The 26,420-nt window shown below is 41.9% G+C and overlaps 1 protein-coding gene across 7 annotated transcripts in view; it reads left to right on the top strand.

Moving 5' to 3' along the window:
• PDE4DIP (phosphodiesterase 4D interacting protein) overlaps window positions 1-24,667 on the top strand; it is a 297,818-nt gene extending 273,151 nt beyond the window's left edge. For 5 of the 7 annotated variants that reach the window (XM_063427119.1, XM_063427118.1, XM_063427113.1 and 2 more), the window contains 7 exons: window positions 1,702-1,826; window positions 11,127-11,353; window positions 13,142-13,285; window positions 19,280-19,418; window positions 20,528-20,574; window positions 21,290-21,350; window positions 22,512-24,667. In XM_063427119.1, coding sequence (XP_063283189.1) covers window positions 1,702-1,826; window positions 11,127-11,353; window positions 13,142-13,285; window positions 19,280-19,418; window positions 20,528-20,574; window positions 21,290-21,350; window positions 22,512-22,636 — 868 coding nt within the window. In that variant the 3' untranslated portion in view covers window positions 22,637-24,667. The remainder of the gene's footprint in view (window positions 1-1,701; window positions 1,827-11,126; window positions 11,354-13,141; window positions 13,286-19,279; window positions 19,419-20,527; window positions 20,575-21,289; window positions 21,351-22,511) is intronic. The other 2 variants (XM_063427114.1, XM_063427116.1) reach the window with 2 other exon arrangements.
• The last annotated feature ends 1,753 nt before the right edge of the window (window positions 24,668-26,420 follow it).

Below are 26,420 nucleotides of genomic sequence, written 5' to 3'. Positions count from 1 at the left end.
TCCCAGACTTTGGATGCTGATATCTTGGGCTCTGGACATCCGATCGCCCCGCTTTTTGCAGGGATCCCAGGTTGGACCCTGGGCTAATTATTGGTACAAGTTTTAACCCCTTTCCTGTCCTGGAGCGCCGAGCCCCAAAGTTCACCACTCTGTTCGTAATGTGTACTCATGTGTGTCCCTGTGTCCTATTACTATCTCCCAGTACAAGAGATGGTTATCTGTCACCCCTTCTGCCTGGGATTGTGTTGTGTTGGATGGAGACCCCCTACAGGGGTCTGTGCATAAAAAGCTGTGTGCCCAAATAAAGATTACGTTGTACCCTGGAACTGTGTGCCGTCCAGTTACTGGGGAAATGGGTCTGACCTATTATTACTAAAAGAGGGTAACCAGCCGGGTTACCCAAGTCCCGCTACAGAGGTGGTGTAGGTATCCTTCTCTCCCTTCAATGTACCTTTCAACCAATCAAGCTCCCCCTGCCCTATCCTTTTCTTCACACTGTCCGTCTATTTAAATCCAGTCCTCTAAAAATTGCCATCATTTAACTCCCCCTCGCCCCCGGTCATCCTACGCTATTCATTAAACACTTTGTAACCTCCTCCTTCGGCCTCACACAGTGGTCTACTACAGCAACTCATACAGCAGGAAACACTCTTGACCTCATCTTCAACAATCTCTGTACCACCTCTAATCTCTACTTTGTTCCATTTCCTTTATCTGACCACCATCTGCTGACCTTTGACATCAGGATACCCCGTACCCATATTTCACCACCCTCAACTCTCCAATCTTGCAAGCATGGGACTGGAGAGGAGGCCTACTCTGGTGCTGTGAAGCAGACAACCTTGTATATTCACCTAGTATGGCCCCATCAGTGCCACTTAAGGGGTTAGGTTGAGACGGGTTTCTGAGCCATCGACAGAGTACTACTCAGATATGTGGCCATAATAAGTTGAATAGATTTCTTTGCTATGCAGCAGACAATCCCACTGTTATTCCTATTGTCTTTTTCTTTACCTCCAACAACCTTAGACTGTATAGTGCAGTAGCCTCACATCGTTCAAGACTTCGGTGGTAGCCCTGTAGGTGACACTTCACCCTGGTTACTCGCTGTCTATTGTATCCTGTGTCCCACCAGCATGTTTACCCACAATCTATGTTAATCCGTTTACACATTCGAGATCTAGCCAACCTACCACGTTAATATTCTATCAAGTTTTCTTTGCAACCCTTGGATCGAATGTATTTGATATATATCCTGAAAACTAGATAGACATGCTTGACTTTGCTGTTTTTGTAAATCTATTTTTATTTAAGAATATTGTGACAATACAGAAAGAAGATAAGCAAATGGTTAGTGTGTAGAAACACGCAGGTTTCAGAATTGTTATCCAGAAATCGTTGTCTTGAGATGCGCAGATCTCTCATTGAGGCCTAGACTCAGAGCAGTATATGTCTCCACTAAGGCATGTCTTGGTTCAGGTGGCAGACTGAGTACCGCCAGCTTCTACTTCGAGGTTTGCTGGTTTTATTCCTGCCGTGCTCTCCCATGCCACACACTGTTACATGTATTTTTGCAAGACTTTCTATTGCTGTTGGGGCATTGCCACACACAACAAAAATCAAGAATTTTTAAAAAAAAACCTTGTGCTTGTTTACAGCTAAACTGGATCAATTCACTGATAGGTCTATTTCTGTTCTCAGATTGCAGCATCAAGCGACTTTACTGGAACAGCAGCTAAATGAGAATTGTCAGCTCCTCGGCACACTCCAGGCTGAACTGCAGGTGTACGAACGCCTCTGCGCGTCTTCCAGGTTAATGATGCCAGGTAACAAGCAATATTCTGTGTAGATTAGGAGATAAAGACGTTAAACGTTGGAGTTTAGTCATTAGACCGGAAACTGTGTGGAACTGATTATTAAAGGACTTTTTACCATAGTGTGGGCTTTACATGACGTGGTCTGGGTGCCATGTCCCTGTCTGTTTAACAGGAATGGCAGTGTTTAACGTGCGGGGTGAACCTGTTTCTACTGGATGTCTGCTGCCCCAGTGGGCGAGTTAAGCTGGGAAAATCAATCACATGGTTTTATAGAGACCATGTGATAGTCACATCACGGGGTTTTGACGCACAATGTTTTATTATGGGGGAAATTGGATTGGCTGAGATCATCTATGCCAGGGGTGATGGAAAGGAAATCCCCAGCTCCCATGATGCATTGCACGCCTTTAGAATGACAAAGCATCATGGGAGCTGTAGTTTTAAAACATCTGGGGTTCCACCTTTTGGGCACCCCTGATCTACACTGATGATATCAGCCATAGAGGTGGAGACTGATGCCATGCATTGGGCTGAATGGTAGTGAATCTCACTTGGCAGGGGGACACTAACTCGTGCTTGCAGGACATCTTGTGGGCAGCTCTGCTTCTCTGGAACAGCCTGCTCGCATGAGACTCTCCCCTAGCCTTCAATCCTTTAAGACGAGGGTGCCCCAGATGTTTTAAAACTACAACTTCCGTGATTCTTTATTTTCTAAATGCATTCTAAAGGCATGCAAAGCATCATGGGAGCTGTAGTAGACTTAAAACTTCCGGGGATCTACCTATTGGGGACCCCTATAAGAAATTCCTCAAAACTCATCTCCAGAGTAACTGTTATCTAACAAACCTGTCACCTTCCAGTTCTGATACTTTCCCTCCATTTTTCTTGGTTGCTATCCCCCTTGATGCCCTTCCTATTGTATTTTTACCCCCACGTCCTCTAGACTGTAAGCTTGTTTGAGCAGGGTCCTCCTCAACCTATTGTTCCTGTAACAGTCCTCCTCAACCTATTGTTCCTGTAACAGTCCTCCTCAACCTATTGTTCCTGTAACAGTCCTCCTCAACCTATTGTTCCTGTAACAGTTTGTAATTATTGGCAAATTTCCCCATTTATAACATTGCTGCGTCGTAATAGGTTGGCACTATATAAATGCTAGTAATAATAATCATTATAATAATAATAATAATAAATGCACTTATAAACTATAGCATACGCTTTTATTTTTGTAAAAATAGTTCAATCCGACTATTTTGGTCTATAAATAGTAGTTCCCTTGTCAGTTCGCCTCAGATATTGTTTTTAGTAGATGGACCCCATTGTTCTCTGTGTTTGTTCTGGAGTGTCTATCATTACTGGAAAATGTTCACCTCGAGTGGTCTCTGTATGGAGATGGAAAGGAGTACTCCGTAGCTTGTAACTTCACCAAATGTATAAATTGTAACTTTTATTCGTATAAATAAACTAAAACCACAAGGTTTACTCAAAACCACTTTAGAATGATAATGTTTTTTGTGTGGTTCCAAAAATATACTGGGATAATTCAAGCATGGCTGAAATCACTATATGTCTGATTCTGTGACTATGGACCACCGTAAGGAATGACGACTTTTGTTAGACATAATCTCAAATCCTCAAAGCTCAAACCTGCCATAGATCGAACTGATTAACACAATCCTAAAAATACAGGAAAGGATTGGTGAGAAAATAAAGGCCAGTTTTAGTCCAGGTTGGTCAGTTAATCTGCCAGTTGAAGGTTGATATAAAACAATCAGGCCCGTCGCTACCGGGCAGGCAAACCAAGCAATTGCTTGGGGCCCCGAGCTGGCCCGGGGGGAAGTAGTAAGAAGAACATAGGGAGGCAGAGGGGGGAGTAGTAAGAAGAACATAGGGAGGGGATAAGGAATAAGAAGAACACAGGGAGGGGGAGGAGTAAGAAGAACACAGGGAGAGGGGGGTGAGGAGATGAGGAGAACACAGAGGGGGAAGTGAGGAGAAGCGGCGATGAGGAGGGGGGTGAGGAGAACACAGGGAGGGGGTGAGGAGAAGTGGTGATGAGGAGGGAGGGGGTGAGGAGAACACAGGGAGGGGGTGAGGAGAAGCGGAGATGAGGAGAACACAGGGAGGTGGGTGAGGAAAATACAGGGGGGTGAGAAGAGACTGGTAGGGGAGGGTGGGGGTAGAGGAAAGACCACTAAGGGGCAGGGCAGGGAGCTCTTTCACATGTTTGTGAGAACTGAAAAATGTTAATGTGAGTGTGTATGTATGTGTCTGTGTGTGTGTGTGAGTGTGTGTGTGTGTGTGTGTGTGTCTGTGTGTGTGTGTGTGTGTGTGTGTCTGTGTATGTGTGTGTCTGTGTGTGTGTGTGTATGTATGTGTGTGTGTGTGTGTGTGTGTCTGTGTGTGTGTGTGTTTTAAGTATGTTGGATTTAGTTATTGTGCACTTTTTTATGTATATATGATTTTATGGTACAGTGGTGTTTTTTGCAAATGTTAAATTGTTTAAAATGTTCAAAATTCATGCACATTATATGCAACAGCAGTATTTGCAATGTAAACCTTTTTTATTTATATAACGTGTGGCTATGCTGTGGTTCCTGTAGGCTGTGCGTGGAGGGGGGAGGGGGAGGGTTTGGGGGGGCCTCCATGTCCATTTTGCTTGGGGCCCTCAAATTCCTTCAAACGGCCCTGAAAACAATCCACTTATGAAGCCATAAAATCGCTGTCCACAAATGCCCGGTTGTAAATATGAGTGGACGAGTTAGGCATGCTCGGCTAAGTAATCGTTCAGTCGCTCTGAGGCAATGGACATGAGTTAGGCATGCTCGGCTAAGGTAGCGTTCAGCCGCTTGCAGGAAATTAACATGAGTTAGGCATGCTCGGCTAAGGTAGGGTTCAGTCGCTCAGAGGCAATGGACATGAGTTAGGCATGCTCGGCTAAGGTAGCGTTCAGCCGCTTGCAGGAAATTAACATGAGTTAGGCATGCTCGGCTAAGGTAGGGTTCAGTCGCTCAGAGGCAATGGACATGAGTTAGGCATGCTCGGCTAAGGTAGCGTTCAGCCGCTTGCAGGAAATTAACATGAGTTAGGCATGCTCGGCTAAGGTAGGGTTCAGTCGCTCAGAGGCAATGGACATGAGTTAGGCATGCTCGGCTAAGGTAGCGTTCAGTCGCTCGGAGGCAATTAACATGAGTTAGGCATGCTCGGCTAAGGTAGCGTTCAGCCGCTTGCAGGAAATTAACATGAGTTAGGCATGCTCGGCTAAGGTAGGGTTCAGTCGCTCGGAGGCAATGGACATGAGTTAGGCATGCTCGGCTAAAGTAGCTTTCAGTCGCTTGGAGGCAATTGTTACTATTATTTGATTATTATTTGATTATTTATATAGTGCCATCAGATTCCGTAGCGCTGTACATTGGGGCAATGAACATGAGTTAGGCATGCTTGGCTAAGGTAGCGTTCAGTCGCTCGGAGGCAATGAACATGAGTTAGGCATGCTCGGCTAAGGTAGCGTTTAGTCGCTCGGAGGCAATGAACATGAGTTAGGTATGCTCGGCTAAGGTAGCGTTCAGTTGCTCGGAGGCAATGGACATGAGTTAGGCATGCTCGGCTAAGGTAGCGTTCAGTCGCTCGGAGGCAATGAACATGAGTTAGGCATGCTCGGCTAAGGTAGCGTTCAGTCGCGCGGAGGCAATGGACATGAGTTAGGCATGCTCGGCTAAGGTAGCGTTCAGCCGCTTGCAGGAAATTAACATGAGTTAGGAATGCTCGGCTAAGGTAGCGTTCAGTCGCGCGGAGGCAATGGACATGAGTTAGGCATGCTCGGCTAAGGTAGCGTTCAGTCGCTCGGAGGCAATGGACATGAGTTAGGCATGCTCGGCTAAGGTAGCGTTCAGTCGCTCGGAGGCAATGGACATGAGTTAGGCATGCTCGGCTAAGGTAGCGTTCAGTCGCTCGGAGGCAATGAACATGAGTTAGGCATGCTCGGCTAAGGTAGGGTTCAGTCGCTCGGAGGCAATGAACATGAGTTAGGCATGCTCGGCTAAGGTAGGGTTCAGTCGCTCGGAGGCAATGAACATGAGTTAGGCATACTCGGCTAAGGTAGCGTTCAGTCGCTCGGAGGCAATGGACATGAGTTAGGCATGCTCGGCTAAGGTAGCGTTCAGTCGCTCGGGGGCAATGAACATGAGGTAGGCATGCTCGGCTAAGGTAGTCGCTCGGACAGATCAAAAACCCCGTCAATAGATCATTCCTACCTGATATGTCAACACAAAATCCAATTTTATCTATCCTTCCTAAATAACGTGTATCCATTTAAGGTAACTGCCCAGTCATGTGTCTCAACCCACCATGTTTCTGTTATGCCTATTATATCATATTGTTTGGTGTATGCTATTGCCTCTAGTTCCCCCATTTTGTTATTTAGGCTCCTTGCATTAGTAAGCATACATTTAATATAATTAGTCACTTGTACTTTATGTGAATTTTTACTAGTATTACGTACCTCCTCTGTTTTGATATTACCCTTCCCTCCCATCTCCACACCCTCGTGCCGAGCTAAAGCCCATCTTCATTGTGTCCTATCTCTATTTTGTAGATTTATATGTACCTCCCCCCACCACCAGTTTATAATCTACTCCAACTTCTTTGTCATCCTGTGCCCCAGCACTGCAGACAGGGCCGGATTAAGAGCACACTGGGCCTGGTGCTGACAATTATGATGAGCCTAATTACGGAATCTTATCGACCAAAAACACTAAAACAGTCATACCTCCCAAGCGTCATGTATCTGATGGAGATGCTGCTGGAGGGAAACTCATAGGATGCAGCTATAAGAAAACACATACTCTATGCTAATCTCTCTCTAATTTATGCTTTCATCTTTCAAGTAAATCCATAACCCCTAAGAGCAGTGTCCAGTGAAGCAGGAAGTCAATGGGCGGGGTAAAAGGGTGGGCCACTGGTGCGAATCACGTGTCACTCTGCTCGGTAAGCAGCAGAATCCCCTCAAGATTGTCGATCTCCCTCAGTGTTGCAATTTTCTTCTCCAGATCTCCAAACTGAGCTTCCAAAAAAGTAACTCGCACACACCCGTCACAGAGGTATGGACCCTGGACCGGTACATCCAGGCATGCATACATGCAGCACAATGTGCATTGAGTCAAACCAGCAATCTTGCTATCTCCCTTTATCACAGATATCGAAAACAACAAATACAGGAACGAAGAAAAACAATTACCTTGTTGATGCAAACTCCTGTTATTTAACTGCTACGTGAAAGAGCCAATTTAAAAAGACAATTCACAAGCAAAAGTGAGCAAGAATTATCTGTGGGTTTATATAGGAATCCAAATCTCACACAGGCGGAAATTAAGGGGCACTCCCGCAAATAACTGAGCAGCAGCACAAAGGAGGGAAAAAAACCTAAAATAAAAAAAACTGTTTTTTAGACCTTGGCAAGTTAAAAAATTAAACAAACCACTCTCGTCAATCCTTCTGACCTCCAAGAAACTCGTGATCACTATAAGCCGCTCATTGCCAGCTGTTATCAATAGATAGATTGTAAGTTACCTTAATATTAGATAAAAACCATGAAAGGTCTACTTTCTTATCCTTTAGACCAGGGGTTCCCAACCCAGTCCTCAAGTACCCCCTAACAGTCCAGGATTTATGGATACCCTGCTGTGTTTAAAGTGTTTTTTTTTTCTTTCTTTCTAAAAACACTTTAGACCCAACTGGATAATCCCTAAATCTTGGATTGTTAGGGGGTACTTGAGGACTGGGTTGGGAACCCCTGCCTTAGACTAAGTTAATATGTTGTAGCAAATGTTTTTATATTATAATTTATTGACAGAATGGTTGCTTGGCCTTGTAGATCCAATCCCTTCTCCGCCTGTGTGAGATGATGGTATGCACTGCTCGCCTTCCTTCTTCCCATCGAGTTCTTTTAGTAACTCCCCTCAGACCACACCGGTCCCAGATCACTTCCTCTTCCGCAGATCAGAAAATACTCTGCCTGATAACCAAAAACTAGCCTTTTATTATTATCCTATTTTTACGATACCTATATTTTCACAATTCAACCTGAATATCTAATTGTAAATGTCTGTCAGTAAGTGTGTGTGCGTGTGCCTGTCAGTGTGTGTGTGTGTCTTTCAGTGACTTTTTGTATGTATGTCAGTGAGTGTCTGTCAGTCATTGTCTGTCTGTGTGTGTGTGTGTGTCTGTCTATCTGTCTGTCAGTGAGTGTATGTATGTCGGTGAGTGTCTGCCTGTGTGGGTCTGTCAGTGATTGTTTGTTTGTGTGTCTGTTTGGTCAGTGAGTGAGTGCATGTCTGTCAGTGAGTGTGTGTGAGCGTCTGTGTGTGTGTCTGCCAGTGAGTGTGAGTGCATGTCTGTCAATGAGTGTGTGTTTCTGTTATTGAGTGTGAGCGTGTGTGTGTCTGTCAGTGAGTGTGTGTGTGTGTCTGTCAGTGAGTGTGAGTGTGTGTCTGTCAGTGAGTGTGTTTTTGTGTGTCTGTCAGTGAGTGAGTCTGTCAGTGAGCGGATGTCTGTCAGTGAGTGTGTTTGTGCGCATCTATATGTGTGTATGTCTGTCAGTGAGGGAATGTCTGTCAGTGAGTGTGTGTTTGTGTGTGTCTGTCAGTGAGTGAATGTCTGTCAGTGAGTGTGTGTTTGTGTGTGGGTGTGTCTGTCAGTCAGTGAGTGAGTCTGTGTGTGTGTCTGTCAGTGAGTGAATGTCTGTCAGTGAGTGTCTGCCTGCCTGTGTTTGTGTCTGTCAGTGAGTGAGTGTATGTTTGTCAGTGAGTGTCTGTGTGTGTATGTCTGTAAGTGAGTGTGTTTGTGTGTGTGTGTGTGTATGTCTGTAAGTGAGTGTGTGTGTGTGTGTGTATGTCTGTCAGTGAGTGTGTGTTTGTGTGTCTGTCAGTGAGTTAGCGTATATCTGTCAGTAAGTGTCTGTGTGTGTGTGTGTGTCAATGAGTGAGTGTATGTCTGTTAGTATGTTTCTGTGTGTGTGTGTCAGTGAGTGTGTGTCTCTCAGTAAGTGTGTGTGTCTGTCAGTGAATAAGTGACATGAGGCGGCGGCAAAATGGATCTTTGCATAGGGCAGCAGTAGTCCTTGCACTGACCCTGAATCTTTGTACATATTGATTCAATTACTTTCAGGTTAACTTGCAGTTAAGCAATGCAGTCTCCCACTGATTCATAATTCTAGACAGAGTTCCAGAACAACAAATAATAAAATAACAGTTCTTTATTGGAACTTTGTCATTTAAAGAGATGTTTTTGATGTATACATGATGCTAGGATAAAGATTAGTGACTGTATCGTTTGGGTGTATTTTTTGTTGAAAGGTGTTTTCTTCATTGTTAAAGGAGCACTATAGGGTCAGGAACACAAACATGTATTCCTGACCCTAAAGTGTTAAACCACCTTCTAGACCCCCCTTTCTTCCCTTGCCCTCTTAAATATAATAAAATCTTACTTTTGTTCAAGTCTTCAACTGCTAGCTCTGCCCCTGATCTGCCTCCTTGGCTGACATCATCAGAAGTGATTCTCTCAGCCAATCACAATACTTTCCCGTAGGATTGGCTGAGACGGTCAAGGAGGCAGATCAGGGGCAGAGCCAGCAGGATTAAAACACAGCCCTGGCCAATCAGCATCTCCTTAACATTGAATCAATGCATCTCTATGAGGAAAGTTCAGTGTCTGCATGCAGAGGGTGGAGACACTGAATGTCAGTCACACTGTGCAGCACTGCCCCAGGGAGGCACCTCTAGCAGCCATCGGAGGATTGGCCAGTGAAGTTATCACTAGGCTGTAATGTAAACATATGAAAAAAACAGGGGGTTGGTTGCACTCACCAGAACATGCTTAAATGGGGTGCTGCTGGGGGTCAATATATACAGTAAAAATGAAAACACAGCTCACTCACTAGGCTGTAATGTAAACACTGCATTTTCTCTGAAAAGACAGTGTTTACAGCAAAAAGCCTGAAGGTAATGGTTCTACTCACCAGAACAAATTCAATAAGCTGTATCCTATACAATAAGCTGTATACTGTACAATAAGCTGTATACTGTACAATAAGCTGTATACTATACAATAAGCTGTATACTGTACAATAAGCTGTATACTATACAATAAGCTGTATACTGTACAATAAGCTGTATCCTTGATACCGGAGAAACTGACGGAAGTCAAGCACAGAGAGATGGACACAGGTTTCTTCAGGAAGGAAGAGATTCTTTATTCGATTCACCGACCGGGACTCAGAGGGACTAATGTCACCAAAATACAGCAAAGTCTGAGTCCTGATCATACAGTGTAGGTCCCTTATATAGGCATGTAGCTCCTCCCATAATCAGTTCAACCTACACATACTCTTATCTAATCAACCGAATAGAGACTAAATTCCTGTTTGACCACATGGCTTGCCCAGCGCAATGGAGGAGGGGAAATACTCGTATATCCTGTATTCCTACACTTGCTCAGTACACTGTTGATTGTATCGTTGCCACGTGCAACCAACCTAACGATACATCAACATTTGCAAGTGCACATACCACGTGGCAATCTTGTCCTAGTAAATGTATTTTTACTGAGATTCCACCACATCCTATACAATAAGCTGTATACTATACAATAAGCTGTATACTGTACAATAAGCTGTATCCTATACAATAAGCTGTATACTGTACAATAAGCTGTATCCTATACAATAAGCTGTATACTATACAATAAGCTGCATACTGTACAATAAGCTGTATCCTATACAATAAGCTGTATACTATACAATAAGCTGTATACTGTACAATAAGCTGCATACTGTACAATAAGCTGTATACTATACAATAAGCTGCATACTGTACAATAAGCTGTAGTTGTTCTGATGACTTGTGTCCCTTTAATCTTGTAGTTTGAATGAGACTGTATTGGAAAGAGCACCGTGTATGCATCACGCAATGCATTGAGCTTGTTAGTGGCTCCAAACAGACATTGCTTTAAATTAGTAAATATGTGCAATTGTTACACTTTGTAAGCCATTTGGTTAGACCATTATATAAAGCAAAATCGACTTGTTTTATTTTTATATTGTTTAGCATACCTACACTGCCCTTGTGACCATGCACACCCCCTTTGTGTCCTCTGCGTCTGTTATTACATTGAATGTAAGGTCTGAAAGAATGTCTTCATTGTAGATGACCCACATTTGCCTCATGGTGTGAGTGTGTGACTCGCCCAACAAAAAAAGATTTAAATGCTAATTATTTGGAATTTGGCGTAACACACTGACATTTCTTGTTTTTTTAGACATGAAATGCTATCCATCATCTATGGACATTAATGAAGATCAGCTGGAGGGGGAGGCTCACGATGGTTCGTTTGCCAGTAGAAATGGTCGTCATGTCATTGGCCACATTGATGACTTCAGTGCTTTGAAGCAGCAGTTACTAGATGGTCATATATTAATGAAGAAAATCCAAGCTCTCATGCAGTCTTCCCTTAACAAACCCTTCTTAGACATCCACGGAACAAAGGTATTATACAATTCTAGAATTTTCACAGAACATGTTAATATTATTGACGTACATTGCTATTGGTGCTACTGAGAGGAATAATTATGGTAGCTAGCTAGCACTTCTAGTTACGATATGTCATAATGAATTGTGGTGGCAATAGGCTAAGCTGGCATATGATGTAATAACAAAGCATTCCCATCACAATTTCCCCCACTCTATATTTGGTCTTGCTGTACGCAGCAGAGTAATCAACATAGATTTTTGTTACTACATCACAGGAGCCAACAGTCCTTTTTTATTTTCAAACAGTCACGATTTTTGGGTTTCTGTCACCACAAAAATGGATTCCATCATCGGTAAATGGATTCCCTCAATGGTCAGCCTGTCCACCCAGTTAAGGAGTGGGTCACCCACTTTATGCATGGACATGCCCCTTTTAAAGACACTTGGTAGGCAGTATTGGCGGGTATACTACATTTTATCTTCTCCCGGTTAGCTTTGACTCGCACATTGAGAAGAAGCATATATATCCAAAATGTTCTATGTTAGATACTTAACTCATGCATGTGGACTCCAACAGAAGCTGTCTCTGCAACTGCCACAAATAGAGTAAATGATCTATGCCTGCCGACAGAGATGCCACGCTCCTATGGTTGACAAGCTATGCAGATCTCACTGAAAGGTTATTCGTTTTATCTCACAACAATCATGAGATAGAGAATTTTTTAAGTGTAAAATGCGAGGAAAGCAATAATAGAGTTGAAAAGTATGAATGCATTACTCATCGGACCTATTATTTTCTGCCTAACCAATTTCAACTTCGCCTAAGAAGAAATCCCAAGTGTCCAATCACTACCATTGTCTGTGGATGTGTGATTTGACCCAAGGGTTCCCAAATCACTGTTCACCTCACTTTAGAGACATCTTTGGTCTCTTGCCCAATCACTTTGGCATCGTAAATGAAATTTGTATGGCCTTAGAAGCCATGAAGACAAGCATGAAGAATGGATACACGAAGATGGCCTGCTCTATCACTATTAAACGCCAAACCAAAAGGGCCAACAGAAAGCGTCAGAATGTTTTTTAGAGATCTAAATGACATTCATCCATCTTAGCTCCCTGTCAATCATTGTTATAAGCTCTGCCCATTGCACCTGGTTGTTGGCAGCATACAGACAAGAGGAGAAATGAAACAATGTTTCTGTTCTTCCTCATTTGCAATGTGTGCCTTGGCTGTGCCTTGTCCATATTGGTTAAAGATGTCATTTGCTAAATATTTAAAGAATATACTTGGCACAATAATATCTTCACCTCAATTACAAAGTTATGACTGAGAGCATAGCTGACACTCTAAGCTTATCAATGGCCCCCTGTGAAGGGCTACTGCATTGGAACCAGGGCTGGAGGAGTAGATAGAGTTGTTAGGAGAACTTCCACAATTAAGATGACTTTGGGATTAAACCATTCGCAAATGATTAACCTCTTCAGATAAGAGAGCACCTAGTACCTCCACGCACCATAACTAACTTCAATGAGATTCCTGGAGTGTTCCTTTAAGATAAATTTAGTGGAAAACAGAATGTTTTGTGCAAAAAAGGGTAACCTAACCTATACAGTTAGTGAGCAGTCCCCTTTACCATACTACATGACGGGACATCAACTGTTTCTAAAGACAGAGACACTGAAAGTGATTAATCCCTGTAGATAGTTAGAATACTTATTTAACATGTTTAGTAAAAGTTTATATTTTCCATGTGTCTCCAATAATAGCCCATTCCTTTCACCACAATATCTGTTCCCATTTAGGCGCGAGAGTATGGAAGTATCACAAAGCTTTTTTCTACTACAAACACCTTGCAAAAAATTCTGGAGGAATGTGGCTCCCTGATCAGCATGTTTTGGAGAGCGGCTCTGCCCAACATGCCGAATGCTGCTCAGCAAAAAAAGGAGGTCAGCACTGCTTGATAATTGGCAAATATAAAGCATATCTAGTATTTAGCACCATCTATTAGATGAAATGTGTATTATCTTTTAAAAACCCTAGGCCAGAGCAGGGTGTTTTGTTTACACAGCTGTCATGTGGTAAGTCCAGTAGGACAATAGAAGTGCAGGGAGTTTAGTTTACACAGCTGTCGTGGGGTAAATCCAGTAGGACACTAGAAGAGCAGGGTGTTTAGTTTACACAGCTGTTGTGGGGTAAATCCAGTAGGACACTAGAAGAGCAGGGTGTTTAGTTTATACAGCTGTTGTAGGGCAAATCCAATAGGACACTAGAAGAGCAGGGAGTTTAGTTTACACAGCTGTCATGGGGTAAATCCAGTAGGACACTAGAAGAGCAGGGTGTTTAGTTTACACAGCTGTCGTGGTGTAAATCCAGTAGGACACTAGAAGAGCAGGGTGTTTAGTTTACACAGCTGTTGTGGGGTAAATCCAGTAGGACACTAGAAGAGCAGGATGTTTAGTTTATACAGCTGTCGTGGTGTAAATCCAGTAGGACACTAGAAGAGCAGGGTGTTTAGTTTACACAGCTGTTGTGGGGTAAATTCAGTAGGACACTAGAAGAGCAGGGTGTTTAGTTTATACAGCTGTCGTGCTGTAAATCCAGTAGGACACTAGAAGAGCAGGGTGTTTAGTTTACACAGCTGTTGTGGGGTAAATCCAGTAGGACACCAGAAGAGCAGAGTGTTTAGTTTACACAGCTGTTGTAGAGTAAATCCAGTAGGACACTAGATGAGCAGGGTGTTTAGTTTACACAGCTGTCGTGGGGTAAATCCAGTAGGACACTAGAAGAGCAGGGAGTTTAGTTTACACAGCTGTCGTGGGGTAAATCCAGTAGGACAATAGAAGAGCAGGGACTTTAGTTTACACAGCTGTCGTGGGGTAAATCCAGTAGGACACTAGATGAGCAGGGTGCTTAGTTTACACAGCTGTTGTGGGGTAAATCCAGTAGGACACTAGAAGAGCAGGGTGTTTAGTTTACACAGCTGTTGTGGGGTAAATCCAGTAGGACACTAGAAGAGCAGGGTGTTTAGTTTATACAGCTGTCGTGGTGTAAATCCAGTAGGACACTAGAAGAGCAGGGTGTTTAGTTTAAACAGCTGTTGTGGGGTAAATCCAGTAGGACACCAGAAGAGCAGAGTGTTTAGTTTACACAGCTGTTGTAGAGTAAATCCAGTAGGACACTAGATGAGCAGGGTGTTTAGTTTACACAGCTGTCGTGGGGTAAATCCAGTAGGACACTAGAAGAGCACGGTGCTTAGTTTACACAGCTGTCGTAGGGTAAATCCAATGATGAGCAGGGTGCTTAGTTTACACAGCTGTCGTGGGGTAAATCCAGTAGGACACTAGATGAGCAGGGTGCTTAGTTTACACAGCTGTTGTAGGGTAAATCCAATAGGACACTAGATGAGCAGGGTGCTTAGTTTACACAGCTGTCATGGGGTAAATCCAGTAGGACACTAGAAGAGCACGGTGCTTAGTTTACACAGCTGTCGTAGGGTAAATCCAATAAGACACTAGATGAGCAGGGTGCTTAGTTTACACAGCTGTCGTGGGGTAAGTCCAGTAGGACAATAGAAGAGCAGGGAGTTTAGTTTACACAGTTGTCGTGTAGGACACTAGAAGAGCAGGGTGTTTAGTTTACACAGCTGTCGTGGGGTAAATCCAGTAGGACACTAGATGAGCAGGGAGTTTAGTTTACACAGCTGTTGTAGGGTAAATCCAGTAGGACACTAGAAGAGCAGGGAGTTTAGTTTACACAGCTGTCATGGGGTAAATCCAGTAGGACACTAGAAGAGCAGGGTGTTTAGTTTACACAGCTGTCGTGGGGTAAATCCAGTAGGACACTAGAAGAGCAGGGTGTTTAGTTTACACAGCTGTCGTGGGGTAAATCCAGTAGGACACTAGAAGAGCAGGGTGTTTAGTTTACACAGCTGTCGTGGGGTAAATCCAGTAGGACACTAGAAGAGGAGGGAGTTTAGTTTACACAGCTGTTGTGGGGTAAATCCAGTAGGACACTAGATGAGCAGGGAGTTTAGTTTACACAGCTGTTGTGGGGTAAATCCAGTAGGACACTAGAAGAGCAGGGTGTTTAGTTTTCACAGCTGTCGTGGGGTAAATCCAGTAGGACAATAGAAGAGCAGGGAGTTTAGTTTACACAGCTGTTGTGGGGTAAATCCAGTAGGACACTAGAAGAGCAGGGTGTTTAGTTTTCACAGCTGTCGTGGGGTAAATCCAGTAGGACAATAGAAGAGCAGGGAGTTTAGTTTACACAGCTGTCGTGTAGGACAATAGAAGAGCAGGGAGTTTAGATGAAATGTGTATTATCTTTTAAAAACCCTAGGCCAGAGCAGGGTGTTTTGTTTACACAGCTGTCATGTGGTAAGTCCAGTAGGACAATAGAAGTGCAGGGAGTTTAGTTTACACAGCTGTCATGGGGTAAATCCAGTAGGACACTAGAAGAGCAGGGTGTTTAGTTTACACAGCTGTTGTGGGGTAAATCCAGTAGGACACTAGATGAGCAGGGAGTTTAGTTTACACAGCTGTTGTGGGGTAAATCCAGTAGGACACTAGAAGAGCAGGGTGTTTAGTTTTCACAGCTGTCATGGGGTAAATCCAGTAGGACAATAGAAGAGCAGGGAGTTTAGTTTACACAGCTGTCGTGTAGGACAATAGAAGAGCAGGGAGTTTAGTTTACACAGCTGTTGTGGGGTAAATCCAGTAGGACACTAGAAGAGCAGGGTGTTTAGTTTACACAGCTGTCGTGGGGTAAATCCAGTAGGACACTAGAAGAGCAGGGAGTTTAGTTTACACAGCTGTCGTGGGGTAAATCCAGTAGGACACTAGAAGAGCAGGGAGTTTAGTTTACACAGCTGTTGTGGGGTAAATCCAGTAGGACACTAGAAGAGCAGGGTGTTTAGTTTACACAGCTGTTGTGGGGTAAATCCAGTAGGACACTAGAAGAGCAGAGTGTTTAGTTTACACAGCTGTTGTAGAGTAAATCCAGTAGGACACTAGATGAGCAGGGTGTTTAGTTTACACAGCTGTCGTGGGGTAAATCCAGTAGGACACTAGAAGAGCAGGGAGTTTAGTTTACACAGCTGTCGTGGGGTAAATCCAGTAGGACAATAGAAGAGCAGGGAGTTTAGTTTACACAGCTGTCGTGGGGTAAATGCAGTAGGACACTAGATGAGCAGGGTGCTTAGTTTACACAGCTGTTGTAGGGTAAATCCAATAGGACACTAGATGAGCAGGGTGCTTAGTTTACACAGCTGTCATGGGGAAAATCCAGTAGGACACTAGAAGAGCACGGTGCTTAGTTTACACAGCTGTCGTAGGGTAAATCCAATAGGACACTAGATGAGCTGGGTGCTTAGTTTACACAGCTGTCGTGGGGTAAATCCAGTAGGACACTAGATGAGCAGGGTGCTTAGTTTACACAGCTGTCGTGGGGTAAGTCCAGTAGGACACTAGAAGAGCAGGGTGTTTAGTTTACACAGCTGTCATGGGGTAAATCCAGTAGGACAATAGAAGAGCAGGGAGTTTAGTTTACACAGCTGTTGTGGGGTAAATCCAGTAGGACACTAGAAGAGCAGGGTGTTTAGTTTACACAGCTGTCGTGGGGTAAATCCAGTAGGACACCAGAAGAGCAGGGTGTTTAGTTTACACAGCTGTCGTGGGGTAAATCCAGTAGGACACTAGAAGAGCATGGTGTTTAGTTTACACAGCTGTCATGGGGTAAATCCAGTAGGACACTAGAAGAGCAGGGAGTTTAGTTTACACAGCTGTCGTGTAGGACAATAGAAGAGCAGGGTGTTTAGTTTACACAGCTGTTGTAGAGTAAATCCAGTAGGATACTAGAAGAGCAGGGTGTTTAGTTTACACAGCTGTCGTGGGGTAAGTCCAGTAGGATACTAGAAGAGCAGGGTGTTTAGTTTACACAGCTGTTGTAGGGTAAATCCAGTAGGACACTAGAAGAGCAGGAAGTTTAGTTTACACAGCTGTCGTGGGGTAAATCCAGTAGGACACTAGATGAGCAGGGTGTTTAGTTTACACAGCTGTCGTGGGGTAAATCCAGTAGGACACTAGAAGAGCAGGGTGTTTAGTTTACACAGCTGTCGTGGGGTAAATCCAGTAGGACACTAGATGTGCAGGGTGTTTAGTTTACACAGCTGTCATGGGGTAAATCCAGTAGGACAATAGAAGAGCAGGGTGTTTAGTTTACACAGCTGCCGTGGGGTAAATCCAGTAGGGCACTAGAAGAGTTTAATGTTAAGTTTATCATCCCCTATACTTTTTTTATGCATACATCTTGAATCATCTGGATAGTTGCAACATTGGAAAAATGTCTTGTTAAAAAAAATAAAAAACAACGATGGTTCTCAATCTAGTGAAGTTTTTAACAACGCAAGAACCAGGCTTAACCCCTTAGTGACTGCGGACATATAAGGTCAGTCCGCCAAAAAACAGTCCTTAGGGACCGCGGAGCTACCTGATACGGCCGTGGGGAATTAGAGCGCTGGAAGCGATCATGCCTCGATGTTGATACCCACCTCACTCCCGGTGGCCCCCAGAGAACACCGGATGATCGCTCCCCTTGGACCGATCACTTCAGGTTGCTCCACAGGGAGCCTGGCAGTGAGGCAGAGCATCGGAAGCCATCAGGCAGGCTTCCGATGCTCTGCCTGTACTGAGTGCTTTTAAGGGTCACTCATTGCCTTGATTAAAATTACAGCTAAACACAAACACCGCAGAAATGTAAAAACAGCCCTGGTCCTTAACCGTAAGAAAATTGAAAAACGGTCTGGTCACTAAGGGGTTACATAGTTACATAGCTGAAAAAAGACTTGTGTCCATCAAGTTCAGCCTTCCTCTCATATGTTTTTGCTGGTGATCCAAAAGAAGGCAAAAAACCTAGTCTGAAGCGTTTCCAATTTTGCAACAAACTAGGGAAAAGTTCCTTCTTGACCCCAAAATAGCAGTCAGATGTCTCCTTGGATCAAGCAGCTATTACCACACTAATTAGAAATTATATCGCTGTATGTTATGTTTTTGCAAGTATTTATCCAATTGCAGTTTAAACAGACTGATAAAACCACCTCTTCAGGCAGAGAATTCCATATCCTTATTGCTCTTACTGTAAAAAAAACCTTTTCTTTGCCTCAGATGAAATCTCCTTTCTTCCAGCCTAAATTTGTGACCTTGTGTCCTATGTATAGCCCTGTTTATGAATAGATTTCCAGATAATGGTTTGTACTGGCTCGAATATATTTGTATAATGTTACCGTATCCCCTCTGAGGCGCCGTTTTTCCAAACTAGAGATTAAAATTGTTTAACCTTTCTTCGTAACTAAAATGCTCCATTCCTTTTATCAATTGTGTAGCCCTGGTGTCTCTGCACTTTTTCTAGTGCCATAATATCTTTCTTTAGAACAGGTGCCCAAAATTGCACAGCATATTCAAGGTGTGGTCTTACCAGTGATTTATAAAGAGGCAAAATTATATTTTCATCCCGAGAATTTATGCCCCTATTTATACATGACAAAACCTTACTGACCTTAGCAACTGCAGATTGACATTGCATATTGCTGCCTAATTTGTTGTCTATAACAATTCCCAAATCCTTCTCGTGTGTGGTTATCCCTAGTTCACTACCATTTAGGGTGTAAGTTGCTTGTGCATTCTTAACCCCGAAGTGCATAACTTTGCATTTCTCTACGTTGAATTTAATCTGCCATTTTAGTGCCCAGTCATCCAATCTATCTAAATCCCTCTGCAGCAAGGCAATATCCTGCTCACATTTATACTAGTTGCTAGTAACTACTGCACGAGTTGGTATTTTGAGCCATAATTAAAATGTTTCTTCTCTCTATCCGTAAAACAACAATGTATTATTTTTGCAATAAAACTGTTGTGATGCATTTGTGTAACCTTTTTGTTTACCAGGAGCAGGCCTTGAAAGATGAGATTTGCCAGCTGAGAGCCAAGCTGAAAGAGCAGGAGAAAGGGCTTCAAGAAATGGTGGATCGTCTGAAAAGTACAAATCGTGCAAAAGAAAGCATGGAGCACTTCATTGTCAGCCAACGTAGGCACATTTTGCACTTTCAAACTAAGTTGTGTTTCCTGTAATTTGCATGCAATGCCAACAGGAACAAACAATGTCAGCCAGTAGCTGCCTGCAATACGTGGCAGGTATAACTCCAACCAGCCAGCTCCATCCTGTCTACCATCAGAGCCTTCTACTGTCTGCTATAACTAGTACCTTCCCAGTGTTGTAAGATAATTAGAATGGGTATGGGATTTAACGCATTGTTCAATCGATGTGTTTTTAATTAGGATGTCCATCTATGGACTCAGTTAGCCAGTAATGTTTGGTTTGGGACAACCAGCAAGCTCCATCCTGTCTACCATCAGAGCCTTCTTCTGTCTCAATAACTAGTACCTTCCCAGTGCTGTTAGATAATTAGAATGGGTATGGGATTTAACGCATTGTTCAATCAATGTATATTTTATCAGGATGTCCATCTATGGACTCAGTTAGCCAGTAATGTTTGGTTTGGGACAGGACAAAGGGAGATTTGTGTATGTCACAAGAGAAATTCCAAAGGAGACAAAGTCCGATTAGAGAGAAGACATAAAGAGAGAGAGTGGAAAAAACAAAAGAAAAATAATTATTAAATGAAACAGGTAAAAATAACAAGGAAAATAGTAAGTGAGGGGTCGACAGGGTGAAAAGAAACCTTTAAATAAGTGACTGAATGTATTGGGACCAAGATGTATTTGAGTAATAAAGACTCCATAGGAAATTGAATAAGAACATTAGGTTACAGGAGAAACCGAAGGGAAAAGACAACGAAAGAGGTGAGACAGGGCGAAGAGATGAAACCGGGAAAAAGTCGATGGAAGACATGAGGGAGGGTTATTTGATCTCTATTTCACCCTTGGTGTCCCTCTTATAGTGACAGTCAGCGGGGGCCAGTATTTTACTCAACATCTGACGACTGTATCCCAACATACAGCTTAGCAGGAGACACCAGATATAATGAAGTTGGGGTTCTCCTGGAGAAGTAGCCTCCCATTGGAGAAAAAATGGAATCCTGCCCCACCCCTTCTATGTTTTTGAACTAGGCCTACATATGAATGTATCCGTCTATCTTTCTATCTATTTATTTGTTTATTTGTTTATTTATTCAGTTAACAGAACGCATGATGTCCTCAAAAAGGCAAGATCGAATCTGGAGGTAAAAAGGAATTTTGCTGTACTTAATTCTACAATATTCTCACAAGAATAAAACCATTAAAATCACTCCTCCTTTATTACAACCCCTTACATTAGTGAACCAGGAGACTACAATAACTGTACTAGACATGCAAACATTTGATTCAAGTGATTTGTCTGCATACAATTCCTGGTAATTGTGAAACGAATCAGTTCTGAATTGTTTAACCTGTGGATCCTACAAGTGAGCTCAATCTAAATTTTCGTACATGTCTAATTTGTACTCTTCTAACTTTAACTTCCTATTTTTAAATTCATTGGGCTTGCAATTGGTAGACTCGTGGGCACCACCAACCCTCTATTTGAATGCTTCTTTTATAAATTCTAAATATATTGTAATTAGGGGGTAAAATATACTGAAAACATAAACAAAATAAATGTAAATAAAAGTAAATGGAAAATGATATAAATACAAAACAAACTTTATATAAATGTTTAATATGCTATGAAATTATTCAAAAAAATACACAAATTGAAAGGATGATATAAAAAATGCATAAATATATATACAAATATGCAGATGACAATAACTATATAATTGTAGGTGGACTCAGCTCGAAGCATTGTTTGCATGACACAGACATATTGTACTCCTTACTAAAGTACAGGTGTAATATTTTATTAAGCTCTTTGCTGAATTGTCTCTTTCCCCCCGTTTACCTTTTTTATTTCCTGAGCCTCTTCAGAAGAATAGTCCCAAGATTTCTTCTGGAAAGTCTCATTTTCCAGTCACCAAAGGTAACAGTATGTCAGCTTGCACGTGTTATGTGAGCCACTGTCTTCATGCGTCAACATTCATCGTCATTCATCAGCATTTTGTGACTGTCTGTGTATGCAGAGCTGGCAAAGACTAACACTTTGACTGCGTCTCCATCCTTTCCACCCTGCAGTAAAGCATTAAGTGGTTTCCCCTCCATTCATTATTTGGCCATTTTACTAGGCAACTAGAATATTCAAGGCTTTCTAGAGTTTGATAAATGCTCGTCAACTCAAAGGGACTTTGTAGGCACTAAAACCAATTCATCTCATTGGAGTGGTTATAGTGTCTGGAGTCTCTTGGCCCTGACCCTTCATTCAGTGTTTAACTATTTTTGAGCCGTTTAACACTGAATGAGGGTCCCTGGCTTAATATCTTATTAGGCATATAGCTTGAAATGAAACATTCTATTTTTCACTAATAGTCCAGATCTATTGAATTTGGGAATCCCTACAGATCTGGACTAGTACATTAGTTCCTAACTCTTTAACCTCCTTACACACTAGAAATAATAATATAAATAGGCCGCCTGTATATTCACACATTGTCACCTTAAATAGTCCCTGGATTCATTTAATTTCCCCCAATAAAACTCTATGCGGGACTGATTCATATTAATGGAGTTTAATGAATTTTGTTTGGAGTTTAGAGGGGATAGGAGGGATAACTATACCCACTTGGACTTACCAAATACTTCTCTTCCCTCAGCTCTGTGAGATATAGATATCTTACTTATTCCGGTTCCCTTCACATCTCTCAGACTATTACTATATCAAGGCTACTCTCCTGTTATAGACAGCCCCTGGGGGACACAGGGTCACAGGGCAAGAGGCTGGCAAGCAGGCTCCTCCTAAAGTCATTGGCGAAGTTGCTTTGGTCACAGATACAAGATGGTAAAGGGTTTGAGAACATTATGTCTTCGTAATAATATGTAATATTCTCTTCCTTCACACTCGGCTTTATTTATGATTTAACCTGGGACATAAAAAATGGATTCTAAAAAATATGGCAACATTCCTTATTTAGTATGTTGTATGTTTTAATGTAGGCCAACGGAAAACCTATTTTTTTTTGCAGTAACGTTTTCTGTCGCTGAGATTATTAATCTTATCTTTCATTACTTTTACCATTTTTCTTTGTAGTTCAACTCCAACATCGGACATCGAACGTTTGCCACCATCTGACCCCCGTCTTCCAGGAACCTTCTCAAAAGAAGACCCAGTTTAAACCATTGAAGAGGCAAGAGGACTGGGTGTATCACAAATAAACGGACACCATGGAATATTGAAATGGCAGTAACACTGCTAAAATGGAAGTAGAATTACTATCTGTCTGACAATCAAAGAAATTATATTATAGGCATTTTAAATTTCGTATGTTTTCTATGAAAATCTCCTTATTCCATTCAAACAAAGATTAAAATCTACAATCTATACCTGTAAACAATTTCTCAGTGGGCACTACACAATTTACTATGACATACATATCTGTATTTCAGCTTTGTATTAAGGAAATTCTTTTTAACGTCGAATTATTTTTGAAACCGTGCTCATACAAGCAGCGTAACCATAACAACATGTGAATAAGACACGTGGTAATTTATTCAGGAGATGTCCATGGGATTTGTGATATCTCTAAAAACTTCATGGTCAAAGTATAATTTACATTTATCGTCAGCCAGATAGTAAAATAACGTATCTAGTGTTTACCTGTGTTTTCTCTTTGCTGTGAATCGATGCCAGCAGATTGCTGTACTAATCACTTGAGTGCATTGGATGAGTTTGTTTTAGTCTTCCTAAAGGTGGATGAATTATCAAAAAAGTTGGCATTATGTTTAGATAGAGGATCGCCGGCAATGGACTCTGCTTGCAATTTCTTTATCTAATTCTGGCAATTGATCTCAACACAAACTGTATTACATGTTAGCCTTCACTATAACATGGCATCTGCTTCATATAAATTGGCATATTGGCCTCGATTTAATAAGCTTTCCAACTGATTCAATACGGTTTGAAAAACTTAAAAAAATGTATCAACCAAAAAATCCCACAGGCTTTAATGGTGACTTCTACAGATAAGGCATTTGAGAGGTTTTCTAACAGTATTAAACCAAGTCCTGACTACAAGGTACGCATGTCACTCACCAAGTAGCAGATACAAATAAGTGATTTTAAATATCGTATTTCAGTGATGCTCTCTTTAGAAAACATTCTTAAAATACAATCATCCCCCAAAGTGCACGGTATCCAATAAAAACAGCCTCTCTGATTAGCCAATCACTATTCAGACATACACTTGCCAATATAATAGGCGTTCATCACAAATGAACACCAGGAATTACTGCTCTAGACATGGTAATTGTACACCTTCCCTCAAAGCACATTCGAGTAGATTCCTTTTTCGGCTTCTCAGACTGTGCAGCTTTCAGTGGGTATTGTGGCATAGCAATTATGGGAACGTTAGATGGATATTACGTATCTAACACAGTTGAGAAATGTTTCTCTTGGAAATCATCTTACATAAACGAATGAGGGTAAAGAAATCTGGGAAACTTTGCTACCTGACACTTCGTGATCTGTATAAATATAAGGAAAATGGATGTTCTATGTGTATAATCAAAAACATCATTCATTTTTTGTGTTTCATAGCTAGTTGCTACTGTCTTTGCAACCCTCGAAGTCCACCAGTATAACTCTACAAGTCAATGTCTAGGGAGCAAATTCCATTCATTCACCCCTAACGTGAGTGGACTAAAAGGAGGATTTGGATGGTTTCTTCAAAGTCCTGTAACATGTAGGATAACAACAAGATGGTACTGTTTGTAATTGTTTATTTACTTAACTGGAAGGTCAGTTTTCTCTTTAAACATCCCCAAAGCGCTAACACTCTATGATAATACATTGTATAGATCAACGCTCACCTCTGCTCAGTTACATTTGTAAATATTTGTAAACAGTTTGACATTTTTTGGTTTGTGTTGGAGCTTTTAATGGTTATAAAACCTGAAAGATATAATAACGCATTATTTAATATATGTTTAAACAGTGTTGTTGTGTGCCATATTTTATTTTCAGGGTGTACAGTACCTTTTTATAGCAAGCTTGATTTTTTTTAATTTATAGTGTTATATCGCCCCAACTAAAACCTGATTGTCCATGTAGAAATTTACAGAAATTCATATTATTAAAAATGAAATATGACGAAACTCTAAAACATGTATATGCCTCAAATGCCATGGATGTTGAAAAAATTGCAGTTTAAAAGCCTGATCCCAAATAATAAAAATGAAACACTGAAAGCAGGTCTGATTTGTTGGCTCGTGTGTGTCTGGTGTCAGTGGTATTATCGACTTCAAGCTTACCCAGTGTATTAGTGACCATTTCCATTTGATTCAATAATTTGTTGCTGGAAGATTGGTTCTCCTCTAGCAAGAATCATCCTAACACATTAGTTAGTAGCAGTTAATATCAGGTACAAACCAGTGTCACGGGGGGCAGTCCCTAGACAAGGACCCCTGTGCCTGATGTAGTTGATGAGGAGTCTTCAGCGTGGAAGTGGATCAGTAAGGCCTGGTGCTGGGTAACCGCACGCCCCCTGGTGTTGAGCACCAGCGTTTGTGCGACCACATACCAAGACCCTGTTGTAGCTTATACGGATGCGAGGAGCAGATGATATGCTGAGATGTTTCCAGTACTAGAAACAAGGCAAGACTAGGAGAGGCACCAAACAAGAAAACAAGACAAAACTAGTAGAACCCAGAACCGGAGAAGGATAGAAAGCAAAACCCAGAACATGTACACAATACATAACGGAAACAGGAACTAAACTGAAACAAAAGGATTAATGGAAAAGGAACGGGTGTGGCAACATAAAACAAACATTTAAAGGAATCCAGGAGACTGGGAATTCCAGGAACGGAATACAGGAATAAATCCAGAAAACCCAATATAAGGAAAACCTGACATTGAATAGAAAACCAGAAACACCAAGAAAAAACTAAATACAAATTGTAAAAGGCCAGGCATCTCCGCAGAACAGGACAGGATGTGACACAGTGTTTACAATTACCAGAAAATAGTAACAAAAAAACCGTGCTATAAAGGCGCTCAAATAGTAATGGAATGAAGAACCTAGTTCAACTAAGCAGCTCAACACACGTGAAGGTACCTCCAAACCTTAACACAATAACATGCGGAACAGTGGGGTGATGAGAGTAGAAAGGTCACAACAAACAAGACCCAGTGGAGCGCTAAAAAATAAAACAAACTAACTCACCCTTATAATAAGGGATGTAAATGTAGGAAAATCTAGAGGGAAAGAGATATAATAGAAACGATGGTGTAGTATATATGGACTGGATGGTTTTAGAGAGAAGAGTTATATTGTAACAAACTCACATGGTGCAGAGCCTGAGAGAGAGAGGCTCAAATCATAAGCGCAGGGGTATTATAAAGCAAATACCAGGCTTCTTCAGTTGCTGTGTATCAATCCTCAAAGAAAGGACAATGGACCGGAGTCCTAGTGTATTATCCTCAACCCCAAAATGGTATCTGAACAATTACAAATACTTGCTCACCTTTAAAAGAGCCAATCCGAACTGGGCTCTCAGTTTAATAGATAGTGTGCCTTTAAGAGGGCACTACTCTTCTTGTTAGCAGGAAATGGATGCAGGTCGTGGACTCAAATATAAAAAATAAATTTATTATAAAACACTTACATAAGATGCAAAATAAAAAGCTCCCATAAATAAATGGTGCAGAAATGAGTCCTCTTCCGAGACGCGTTTCACCTTATGTAAAGGGCTTTTTCAATCGGTGTCCTGCTTGTGTTTCCCGCTGGTTAAATACCCAGAGAGTCCTTTCCTATTGGTTCCTGGTGTCTTCCGGTTTGCCGAATATGGCAAGGGATATTTCAATCAGCTGTTGTGAAAGTTCGTAATACCGGAAGTGACGTATCGCGCTTACCGCAACGTCACTTCCGTTTCGATCGTAGCCGCCATATTTGTCATTGGCAAGCCCCGAACTCACTCATTGCATTATTGTATTCAACAT

Source organism: Pelobates fuscus, chromosome 7 (assembly GCF_036172605.1).
Source record: "Pelobates fuscus isolate aPelFus1 chromosome 7, aPelFus1.pri, whole genome shotgun sequence".
Lineage (NCBI taxonomy): Eukaryota > Metazoa > Chordata > Amphibia > Anura > Pelobatidae > Pelobates > Pelobates fuscus.
This window is presented reverse-complemented; position numbering and strand designations above follow the sequence as displayed.